General features: G+C 39.6%; 1 protein-coding gene across 2 annotated transcripts in view; it reads right to left on the bottom strand.

The window, feature by feature from the left end:
- Positions 1 to 12,449, bottom strand: part of LOC117962203 (zeta-sarcoglycan-like) — a 43,354-nt gene that overhangs the window by 13,899 nt on the left and 17,006 nt on the right. For both annotated transcript variants that reach the window (XM_034901360.1, XM_034901359.1), the window contains exon 3: positions 6,959 to 7,060. In XM_034901360.1, coding sequence (XP_034757251.1) covers positions 6,959 to 7,060 — 102 coding nt within the window. The remainder of the gene's footprint in view (positions 1 to 6,958; positions 7,061 to 12,449) is intronic.

Below are 12,449 nucleotides of genomic sequence, written 5' to 3' on the forward strand. Positions count from 1 at the left end.
GAGGCAGTTCTGAAGGCAAAAGGGGGTCCAACCCGTTACTAGCATGGGGTACCTAATAAAGTGGCCGCTGAGTGTACACTGCAAGTCTCAGTCAAATTGACCACTAGAAGGCGCTTTAAACGCACAATAACTGGACATGGAATGACACAAATCAAGGTTTGAGCTTGGAACCAGCTTTATTAGCAATTGTTTTTGTGTTGGTCATCTTCTTTTGTAAAATAGCCGTGAGCTGGACTGAGCTACATATCACCCTGAATTGGAAATAAATGTTTTTGACAAATCAGTTTTAGGCATTTTTAAAAATAGTGCACAGTTTGTCCAGTCGTTACAAAGCTTGCAGGATGTTTTTTAAAATCACGTTGGACCACATGTGTAAAATTACTTTGAAGTCGCTACTGATAAAACAGGTCTAAACCTGCGAATCGCCGCCTGCGGCTATATTTTGAGATTAGGATTGCAAGAGATTGAAGAGAGGTCACATTTATGCTTTTATTTGAGGTTTTTGCAACCATATAAAGTGTCATTACGATTCAGAAAGAAAAAAAAACATTTTATAGCACAAAGTAATAAATATTAAGTCAACTTATCACAGGAAACACTTTTTCCTGTTCAATCACAATGGTATGGGGTCCCAACGTTCCAGTCTGTTGAGCTAATGTTTACACAATCCCCTTCATCAGTGGAAGTCAAGATTTACCTGAGAGCAACTACTGGACAACTTCACAACACCAATCTGTAAGAACAATTGGAATGTACTGGATGGAAAACTTGCTTTACCGATTTTGACAAGGAGTTCAACCATTTTGCATTTGCAGATAGGATCAATGAACTTATGCCTATATATGTTTCAGCAGACACTTGTACATTGTCAAATTGTAATTGTTTTTGTGTATGCATTAAATTGAAAAAACAATGCAAAATTGCTTTAATCTTGTGACTAGATAATGTGAAGGCTGAACAAGCAGTTTTAAGAGTGCCAATTGTGATTTGAGCGACTGAGAAAAACTGTAAAGCAACAATTGTGGGCAGCTGTAACAAGCCTTTAACACAACATTGACTAAATCTTACTTTAAGTTGATATGGAAATGTATAAATAATTTCTTAACACATCCAGGACATACAGTGCAACATTAGCATTCATTTGGAGTTGTGTCTCTGGCCACCTGATTAAAGTAAGTCAAATATTCCTCTCCTCTTAGCTCTGTTTTGGGTCATGGCTAACTTCAGAGCTGCTAATTGATTCTCTATGTTCACCACATTGTCCGTCTGGTATTTTGTTCTGGAATGGCAGTGTACACAGTATCCAAACTTTATTACTGAAAACATCTGGTTGCTGCGTACAAAAGAGACACTGAATAAAGTGGTAAGAGTGAAACAAAGAGTTGAGTTCTGAGGGGAACTGCAGAGTCATTTGACCCACTGTTCATATCAACATGTATGTTATGAGAGCTAATTATGAATTATAAGTGCAGCTTTAACACAGTCCATTGAATAGAATGTATCTGTACAACACACTCCTGTCTCAGGACTGACTGCAAACCACGCTGCATCTCATATGTGGCAATATCTTCCTCCATTTTGGATTCTTTTTTCCTCCAATGTCAGCACTGTCACGGCATTTTGCACTTGTCAGAGTGCAGTGAAGTTGACCTCTGCAGGAAAGCAACAAACAATTTTACTGCTTTGCCTCTATAAGCAAATCCACGGATGGCTCAAAGGGTGATGATTTGAACTCCCAACCGCATTATATCTCATAATGTTCAATTATTGCCAATTGTTTCTTTCTGTTGCATTATTGGTACATAAGTTACATTAGTTAGCATTTTTAATAATACTTATGGCATGATGCAGTCCAATAGGTTTGATTAAGTTCATGCTCTCCCAAAAGAGAGGCGTAAAATTGTAGCAGATTATTTGAAGTTTGTGTTGTAGTTAACTTTGGAAAGGGCATTCAGTTCATTTTCATTCCCTGCTTGCACCTTCCCAATATAAATGCACATCATGAACAAATCATGAACAAATTTGAGTTTTTGATTTGAAGCATCCTTTTAAAGAGTTTCTACTGTAGGTCTTAAACTCTTTCCTGAGGGGCCTGTGGGATCACATAAAAGGCTTTTTAGTTACTGCGCTTGTTGAGGAAGGTCAAGGGCAGATCAGAGTGAATGCACATAAATGGAGCCTGTTGTAGGTGCAGTGAACCCCGTCAGACTGAAAAATTACCATGGCTGCTGTACGGCAAGGATGCTTCCCTGCAAACAATGAATACCATCACAGCTAAAAGCAAGAGCATCGCTTAGTTGAAATGGTTTCAAACAAGGAAACCTCATATGATGGTACAACCTTCCTGTGAGAGAATGAGTGTAAAATAAAATGCAGCCCTTTAAAACATAGATAAAAGGCACTGCTCAGGATTTAAATGTAATCCTATCCAAATATTTGCATAAATATGTTTGAATTTTAATTATTTTTGATTGTTGTGCTTGAAGCTAATTTGCATTCTGAGCTGGAGTAAATTTAATGAAAACGAATTTGTGAAGTTAAAAAGACACGCTTATTATGTCTTCATTTTCTTCATCCACATATCAAATATTGGGGGCAAGCTCTTCCATGCAGGGTAGAGGCTGTTTTGGAACATGTTTGCAGGCATACTCGATATTTGCCATATTAAAAAGGCCCTTGTATAATTCAATGTAATACTCTTAGCCCAACTAAATTGGTTCTAGCAAGCTTGGTTTGAAGGATGTTCAAACCTCTGAGGCACTGCTGATGTTGCAGTTTATTTTAAAAAGCTATTGATTTTAAACTGGGAGTTAAACGTGACGATGGTTGGAGCCCTGGTCTGCAGACTCGCATTCAGAACTGGTGCTTACACTCATCTTTGTCACGCATCTCCAATGCAAGTAGGTAAGACTCGGTGAAGGAGACGTTTCACTCCAATAAAGATACACCTGCATCCGATGCTATTTATAAATGAGTCAGGGTCCCCAGAGACGATAAAGAGAACAACACTCTGAACAGGAGAGATTTGATTAGCTGTATCTGGGCACTGTGTTGCCTCGCGCCATAAGGATTCTCAGACTGTGAAGAAAGATGCAATATGCAATTTCAGAGTTTCTCTTAATTTTAAATTGAATTAATTAAACTAAAAAATGAGAAAAATATGAATACAATTGTATAAAGAATTACTTGTTAAAACAATACCAAGTAAGCAATTATTTGGGCCAATAACTTCCTCACTCTTCTTAAAGAAACAATGCATTTTTCAACAATTGAATCTTTATGTTCATTGCAGGCTCTACTATGATTTGCTTTCATTTTTTTTATAGGGAGGCATTTATTTATTAAATAGCAACAGATTCTAACTGCTCATATGTCAGACATTTGTCAAATTTGACCTCTGCAGGGAAAAAGTTAGCGAAACCCAAGACTCCTTTGTGTATCCCTTTAAAGTGTTTGCAGAAAATCTACGGGAAACTAAAAAACTAAAAGAGAGGCAACGTCGGTGTGAATTCACAACTGATACACTAGTGTATGTGAAAGCTGGGAAGCTTCAGGAAGTAGGAGAATCTGAAAACGGAACAGCAGTTTGTAGTAACATATCCAGTTGGATAAAGACTTAAGATATCCATTTCCTAGCGTCTAAAGCAAAAAGTTTTACGGTAAACAGAAATAATCATGTGTTATTTATTTATACAACATATTTGTCTTTGAACAAGCATTACTTGATCCACCATGTTTGAGCAGGCATTTCTTGACCCTTTCACTTTCTTCACACAGAAACTTCAAACACTGGCTTTCATAAACACTTGAAATTATGAATGTATGGCAAGAGTTGGACTGATTTCACATGCATAGCAGTAATGTATCTATCACGTGTAGTATCAGCCGTTGTGTGGCCATTTTACGCTTATAATTTTCGTTGTAAACTGGATTTTAAACATTTGATATTATGGTTGTCCTGTCAAATATTTTTCCAGTTCCTCATATTGGCTTGTTTTTTGCCATAAGAATTACTGTGCCATCTGTAAAAGCAGATAGATATATAGATAGGCATAGGGAAAGCCCCCAGGGTGAGAAAAACATACAAATTATTCCATCAATCCATCTGCCCATTGGATTTGACAGACAGCTCAGCACATGTACAAGCCAAAGCTGATGTAAAAGGTTGCACATATTAAAACAATTGCCACGGTTCACAAACTGGAGCCCAGCAGGCATGAAACGTGCGTCAGTAAAGGCTGATTTATAGTAATACACAATGGAGTAGTGAGGATTTATGCTTGTGCGCTAGTGTGTCTTGGTCGTTCTAGCATATCTCTTTAAGAGAACAGCAGAGCTGGTACGTAGTATGCGTGCATGCGTGGAAAGCGTTTGGTAAAGGGAGTGAAATAGGGACAGGAATCATCTCCGGAGAAAGTGCCGACTCCAGTGGTGAAGACATAGCAAGTATCAAAAACTGTCCAGTCCTGAAAACTGTGGATTCTTGGCATGAGAACAAAATCTTAATTTTGGTAATTAAAGAACGTAAATACCCAGAAGATATGGAGTAACATTAGCATTGAGTTGTGTTTCAGTTCACCAGATAGTAGAACTTTGTCTGTTTGCTGTGAGCTGAAAATGGTTACATGTTTAAAATAAAATACACTTTTATGGCTTCACTTCATTTGTTTTAGTTTACATCTTTAGATAGTAACTGTGTTTCTAGACATGGGTGGCAAAACTCTGCATAATTGTAGCCAATTATAAAGTTGTAATAAATACCAGTGCAAAATTGGTGTGTAATACAGAAGATGACTACAAATGGCGTGTAAAAGTATCTACAAAACAAATTTTTTGCACTATAGGCTTTTTTTCCTTTTACTTGGAAGGGAGTGCTAACAACATGAAAGCAAAGTTACCATCTCTCCTTTCAACGCGGTAACAACATGTTACCGAGAGCACTGATCCAAGGGGCTACTTAGCCTGTGATTTGCTGCCAGCACCGAGTTCCTGCCAAAACACCGACTGAGCCATTTCCACTTGGTATTCACAGATTATTAGGGATGCACCGGAATGAACATTTTCCATTTTTTTCATCGCAGCATAAATTAAATAGTCTAAATGTGCTTTTTACTGTTTTCTCTTGCTTTTCAAAGACAATTAAATTGCAAAACTACATTTAAAATATTCATTTTACTCTGAACATTTCTTTCAACATTCCAGCAGATACTGTAACAACAAAGCACAATATAACTGAAAATAAATAAATAATTTCCATAAAAATGTTTGGCCATCTTTTGACTATATTAGTCATAATACTGTCTGCAGAAACTGAATACTAGTCTGTAAACCTACAACAAAAAGTGGATTAAAAAGTGGATGGACCCACAACAAATTAATAACCGTCCTAGACATACGCCTAATTCTTCAGGAAAAGTGGCAGGTCCATCATTAAGAAAAGTAGATTCTGTTTTCTGTTTCTCATTACAAGAGTAGCGCAAGAACGGCTTTAACTGACCCCGGTCTGGGCGATGACATGAGATGCAGCGTCTTTTGCTGTCAGAGCAGACGAGTAACTAGGATCAGATTTTTGGATTTTTGGCCGAATAATTTTGGTAGTTGAACATTTGGTTGGTCCCTACAGGTTCTGGCTTCAGTCATTGCTGCAGATTCAAAGCACTGATTGAGGTAGGAGAAGTTAAACTAAACCTACTTTGAGCTCAGCCTCAACAGCAGCTTTGACTCAGTGAATATATAAAAAAATAAAAACCACTATATTTAACTTCTGTGGTGCACTACTGAGTTCACTGCTGTTTGTGGTAATGGATTATTGATCAGCGGTGGTTATCTGACTGAAGAACAGAACTGAGCACGGTGGTGTACACTCATTGGATAACCATAATCCTGGCTCTCTAGCAGTGCTTGACATATTTCCTCAGGTAGGAAATATTGAGTGACCCACAAACACTTTTATCCTGCAAATATCTCTGGTGCAGGTAGATAAAGGGACCACTACACAGCCTGTCTGTAAAACAAGACAGTAAAAATGTCTGCAGGTGGTATTGCACCGGAGAATGAAATATTGGCTTTGTCCAATGTTCAGCTTGGGCGTCTGCTATGGCCTTGAGGTGTTTGCTTTTGCTAAGCACACCACTTTTATATTTAAATCAACATTTAACTCCAACCAGAAGATCAAAGAGCAAGAGTAGGAAATTCCAAGTTGCTTCTCAATCTGCTGTAGCAAATTGTACCCACTATCGAGCCACTTCCTCTAACGATGTCCCTCAAAAATCAAATTTACATGGAACCCCAGCTTCCAGTGCTTGAAATTGCTTTCTCTACCATGCCTAATCACTGAAAAAGGGGATGATCCAACTGAGCGTTTGTGATTCATGTGGGAAAAGGAAATTTTGATGAACTTTGCACTGGAGCTGTGTTGGTTAATCTACTAAGCATCAAAGAGGAGAAAAGGGGAGGGTGAAAGTGGAAGAGGGGAATTTATCATAAGGGCTTGTTTGGAAATCCAGCGGGGGGACTCTGGTCTCTCGCTAATCATTTGTAATCTCCTGTAGGGTTGTATGTGGCCTGAGAGGAGCTGAGAGGCAGCCTATTACCCATCTCATGCCATAGGGAGGACCAGATAGTGCACTGTTGGAGGACAACAGGAAATGAGAAGAGCACAGGACAAATAGAGAAAGAGTGTAATCTCTCTTATCCAGGTACAAATAGAAAGTAACATTAAAGTATCGTCAAGTCAGAGCTCAGAAGGAAGCTGGCCTTTGTTGCTAATGATTAAATTGATCATAACGTCCTCAACATTGGGAGATGAATACCAACTCGTCTGCAGCTTTGGAGAGAACTTTCCATGCAAGAGATTTTCACGCCTTTCAGTTGATGGTAGTCATTCCTAGTTTATCAGTGCTACAAAGTAGTATTGATGAAATTGAGGTTGTTGAGAAGAGCCAAGGGAGCAACTTACCCTTCTGGACTGGATCTCATTCACATAGAGAGGCAGGAGAAACTCAGAGATTCCCTCCAGACGAATCCCGTCTTGCTTCAGTTGAAGGTTTCCCATTCCATCCTGAAACATGACCGTGACAGTCAGTGATGTAGTAATGAGCAGTGCCAATGTTCTTGATTTGATTTAAACAATTATAGCTTCTTAAATGCATGAAATATTGAATCCAGCTGTCACAGAACTGCATTAGGAAGAGCAGGAGCGGTTGCATGCCAGACGGGCAAGTGGGTAGGTTGCAGCATTGAGTGACAGGGAAGAAGTAGGACACGACATTGAGGTGACAATGCCAGAGACACTCGGTGGCGTCAGGGTGACAGGCTGAATGCAGTGGGAGGCTGACTGAGGAGAACCAGGCTAATGTGGCAGCTGTGGATGTTGAGAAGATTCAGAGTATCATATTTATACTCATGCATATTTACATCAGTTGGCTTAGCACTGACATTCACACACACAAGTTTGAACATACCTTCTCAATGCATTTTCATGACTATTTACATTGTATGTTATCACTGAAAAAGTAGAACAGGCATGTAGAATCCATCCGGTCACCTTTTCTGCGTCGCACAAAGACACGGCGGTTGGAACCAAAGATATCAAACGTGGACTCATCCAACCAAAGCACAGATTTCCACTGGTCTAATGTCCATTCCTTGGGTTTCTTGGCCCAAACAAATCTCTTCTGCTTGTTTCCTGCCTGCTATTTGACCATGAAGGCCTGATTCTCGCAATCTCCTCTTAACAGTTGTTCCAGAGATGTGTCTGCCGCTAAAACTCTTTTTGGTATTCATCTGGTCTCTAATCTGAGCTGTTGTTAACTTGCGTTTTCTGAGGCTGGTGACTCAGATGAACTCATCCTCAGCAGCAGAGGTGACTCTTGGTCTTCCTTTTCTGGGGCGGCCCTCATGTGAGCCAGTTTCACTGTAGCGCTTAATGGTTTTTGTGACTGCACTTGGGGACACATTTAAAGTTTTTGCAATTTTCTGGACTGAGTGACCGTCATTTCTTAAAGTAATGATGGCAAATTGTTTCTCTTTACTTAACTGATTGGTTCTCGCCATGATATGAATTCTAACTGTTGTCCAATATTGCTGTCTGCTGTGTATCAACCTGACTTCAGCACAACACAACTGATGATCCCTACTCCATTAATAAGGCAAGAAATTCCACTAATTAACCCTGACAAGTTACACCTGTGAAGTGAAAACCATTTCAGGTGACTACCTCATGAAGTTCATTGAGCGAACACCAAGGGTTTGCAGCGCTATCAAAAAAAGCAAACTTTGAAGAAACTAGAATATAAGACATGTTTAGTTATTTCACACTTTTGTTAGTACATAAATGTAATGTGTTTATTCATAGTTTTGATGCCTTCAGTAATAATCTACAATGTAAATAGTCATGAAAATAAAGAAAACACATTGAATGACAAGGTGTGTTCGCATTTTTTTTTTAACATGCATGCAACTCAAATGAATATGGGAGTATAGCATATAGTATAGAACATATAGTAGGGCTGCACGATTATGGCCAAAATGATAATCACGATTATTTTGAAAAATATTGTTATCACGATTATTATCACGATTTGTTGATTTTAACCAAAACTAATTTTATAGTCACATAGGCTATTCATAACTGCTTTCACATATCCTTCACCTGTTTTCAACAATAACTGATTAAAAGAGCTAGGGAGAGAGGGGCAGTGCGATGGACGTACTCACAGAGGGACGTTTGACTCATTATGAATGGGTCCATCAGGCTCCGTCTTACAAGCTGTTAATCTACGAACTGAAGTTAGTTGCCTTCAATAACTTGTGCTTTTTGCCGTTGCTGCCGCGATAGCAGTTACCCACGGGTTTGCCTCTCATGCTTAACAATATACAGCTGTGTTAATAAGTAAAACTGTGGACAAATGTCAGAAGCGTGACAGCGGCGCTGTCGCCCGTGTGAGTGAATGAGGGCGGGGTTGCACGAAGAGTAAGAGGAGAGAGCCAAACACAGGCCCGGCTTCACAGAAGAAATGGGTCATGGAACGTAAAATTAAACCATATCGATATAAACAACATTGCTTTGTTTGTGGGGAGGCAGCGGATGCAACCTAGAGGAAAAATATTACTCGCGCCCTAAAGCGCTGTGAGCTAACAGTGAGGCTTGAAAGTTGGGGCACCCCAGGTAAAAATTTGTATTAAGGTGCATAAAGAAGCCAAGAAAAGATGGAAATGTCTCCAAATGGCATCAAATGACAGATTAGACATTCCTTTTATATGTCACCAAAAGTAAGATTTTATTTTCATCATTTACACTTTCAAAATAACAGACAACAAAAAAATGGCGTCTACAAAAGTTTGGGCACCCTGCAGAGTTAATACCTTGTACTGCCCCCTTTGGCAAGTATCACAGCTTGGAAACACTTCTTCTAACCAGCAAAGAGTTTCAATTCTTGTTTTAGGTATCTTCGCCTTTTTTTTTTTCATTTATTTGTTTATTTGAAAAGGGGACAATGTACACTGACCAACATTCAAAGCAAATGTAAGCGTACCCGAGTTAGCCATAGGCTAATTTTCATCGGCAGTCCCCTAGCCAGCCTATTATTCCTTACCAAAGTATAAAGGCCAACAAGTTCTATTTTAACATCATCAGTCCACGGAACTTGTTTCCACATGGATCAGGCTAGTCTATATGTTCATTTGCAAAATTCAAACGCAAATTTTTGTGGTGAGGACAAACAGAGGTTTCTTCTGATGACTCTTCCATGAAGACCATATTTGTCCTTTCAAACGTGGGTTTTGACTTGCTAAAAATCTACCGGGAAATTCCGTAGACCACCACCCCTTGGAGGGCAGGGGAGAGATGAATGTTTGGAAATAAGAGGCTGTTGCGGACCGCCGCGCAATTCCTGATTCTCCCGATTGCCACTCCACCTCATGCACATATTCAAAATTCAAGTTTCAGGAATGAAACTTGAACTCTTCTTCCAGGAAAAGAAAAAGGACACTGAAAAAGCAAAAGACCTGCTTTTCAAAGCGTGAAGCCTACCGTAGCCGTTATAATTTGAACCGCGTGGTGTGAGAGAGTTGATTGCAATATATGATCTCAACGCTCGATGGGAGAAATTCCAAAAAACTGAACCTTTAAAGATTGATCCCTTGTCCTATTCTAACAAGAAATGCATTCCATTTACAAAATATTTATTTGCAAAAACTATATATGATGAAGCCTGATTCTGCACCTGCATATTTTTTACCCCACATTTATATTATTCAGGACCTGATTTGGTGGTAGACAGTTCAGCAAAAATTGGACAAGGTTATGCCTTGCCACACCACAATGGGCAAAGTGAAGTTTGACAGTAGCTTTGTGAGGATGTGAGTGAACAGATGGGCCCTGAGAGGGATGTGTTTAAAGAGTCCATAGTGCTAGCAGCACTTTGGATGGGGATAGTGAATTATAGACAGCGAGGAGAGCTCCATCATATATGGTCGAGAGCCAGGATTGGGGACAGACAGGAGGACAGAGTCAGAGGAGGGCAGGTGGTGGGTGGGAAGTGTGGAGTTATTTGTACTGTATGTCAGCAGACAGACATTAAAGTCACTCCTGTGCTGAAGTGCAGGTGATGTGGTGGGTGTGGTGAGTTCAGTACAAGCTGCAGTCCATCAGACGAGTAGATGGGAGGCAGGACAAACGGGGGCGTTGCAACAGTCCGGTTATGTCGGGCTGAATGCCGGGACGAGCTCTTCAGCATCAGCGAAAGAAATGAACAGAATGCTAGCACTAGCATGCTAGCTTGTTCTCAATGGCGACACACTGCTACAACACACCCTTGTTCACCATAATCTTCAAAAAAACTACTTCCATGTCCCTGATCTGCAGGTATTCCACAAGTGGCCTTCGTCTAGAAGAAGTCTCCCAGCTAATCCTGCCTTGGACTGACCCAAGTTGGAGAAAGTTATCTAGCAGATGTGATCTTACCTAGCTACTGATTATGTGCGACTCCCAACAAAGATAGTAAAGAAGTGAGATTTCTCACTCTGTAGCTAAAACAGAGTGAGACACACAGGGTTACAACAGGGTTTTGCAACAATGTGCTACAACAAAGATATGGTGGGTTTTGAAAATTAAACCATGTAAACATATTCTGGTACAACCTCAAAATACAACTATGAACCTGAAAATGAGCATAGTATGGGTGCTTTAACAACCCAAATGTGTTTGTTCACTTTCTCAGACGAAGTGAAGTAGTCAAGAATGAATGAGTCTTTTTGCGTGCTTGTGAAATTTGATATTCACGAAAACAGGAAATGGGAATCGATGGAATGTGTTTGATTTGAGAAGTAGCAGCACTCTCTGCATTTAAGCACATTAATAATAGGTATATGACATTTTTTTTAATGTTTATTAATATGGTCACTGTTAATTTGTTATCTCAATGCCATAGGAACACATTTCCATACACTTTGGAGGACATAAAGTAATGTCCATCTATCAAAAAAAATGAAAGACTGATTTAAAGCGGCTTTTAAAATATAAACGTTCAGTTTAATAGTTATGTGGCTCACTACTTGGCCTGTAAGACAGTTGTTGACAGTTGTGTGCAGTAATGTCCTTTGTGACTCCGGAGGAGCTTTGTAAAGTCTGAGAAGATAACGCTGGAGACTACTGGGATTTGGAGACTTAAACTGCAGATAGCTATGTCCGTAAAAACAACTCTTGAGGGTTCATGCATTACTCCAAAGTTGTTAGCCCAAGTGCTAACCTTGTAATCACACCAGATAAATAGTTTGTTGTGTTACGCATTTGTAGCAGTTTGTTACAAAGTTAAACCATTAAAAATCCAAACAAATAAAAATGTCCTTTCACCAAGCAGATATCGACATGAACGTTTCTTCCCACTCAACTACGATTAAACTATATTGTGATGTTCAGCAATTTACCTATTGACCATATTCTGCATAACATGCACATACAAGATGAAAGTTTACGGAACTTGCTCTCATAGGTTTTGAGAAGAACTTTTTTACTGTTGACACAGATGGTTTTAGAAAGTAGCCATCACCAGGTTTTATTGTGATGTTTCAGATGGGGGGGGTCATAAACTGCACCCGCCTCACCAAAAATGGTGAGAGGGTAACTTTTGGTGTTGTCTAGCAGCTTTTTCTGGACAGAGTAACAACAGTGACAACTTTAAAATTAGGAAAAAATGCTCTCATGCCAGGACCTGTAGTAGCCACTTCTTCAAATCTGACTAGAATACCATTACGCTGGGGTGCAGTTTGGCACGTGTTTTCTTACTAAGCTGCTTGAGTTCTGAGAGATCGAGAGCAGCAAAGTATATTTTCTGGCGCGACACCAACAGCACTGATAAGGTCTTTTACTCATGACACAGATTGATGGGAGGCGAAGAAGTAGAGGAGTGATGGCAATAGTCAGGGGACACATCTATCACAGAGGGGGG

The sequence above is a fragment of the Etheostoma cragini genome, chromosome 19 (genome assembly GCF_013103735.1).
Source record: "Etheostoma cragini isolate CJK2018 chromosome 19, CSU_Ecrag_1.0, whole genome shotgun sequence".
Lineage (NCBI taxonomy): Eukaryota > Metazoa > Chordata > Actinopteri > Perciformes > Percidae > Etheostoma > Etheostoma cragini.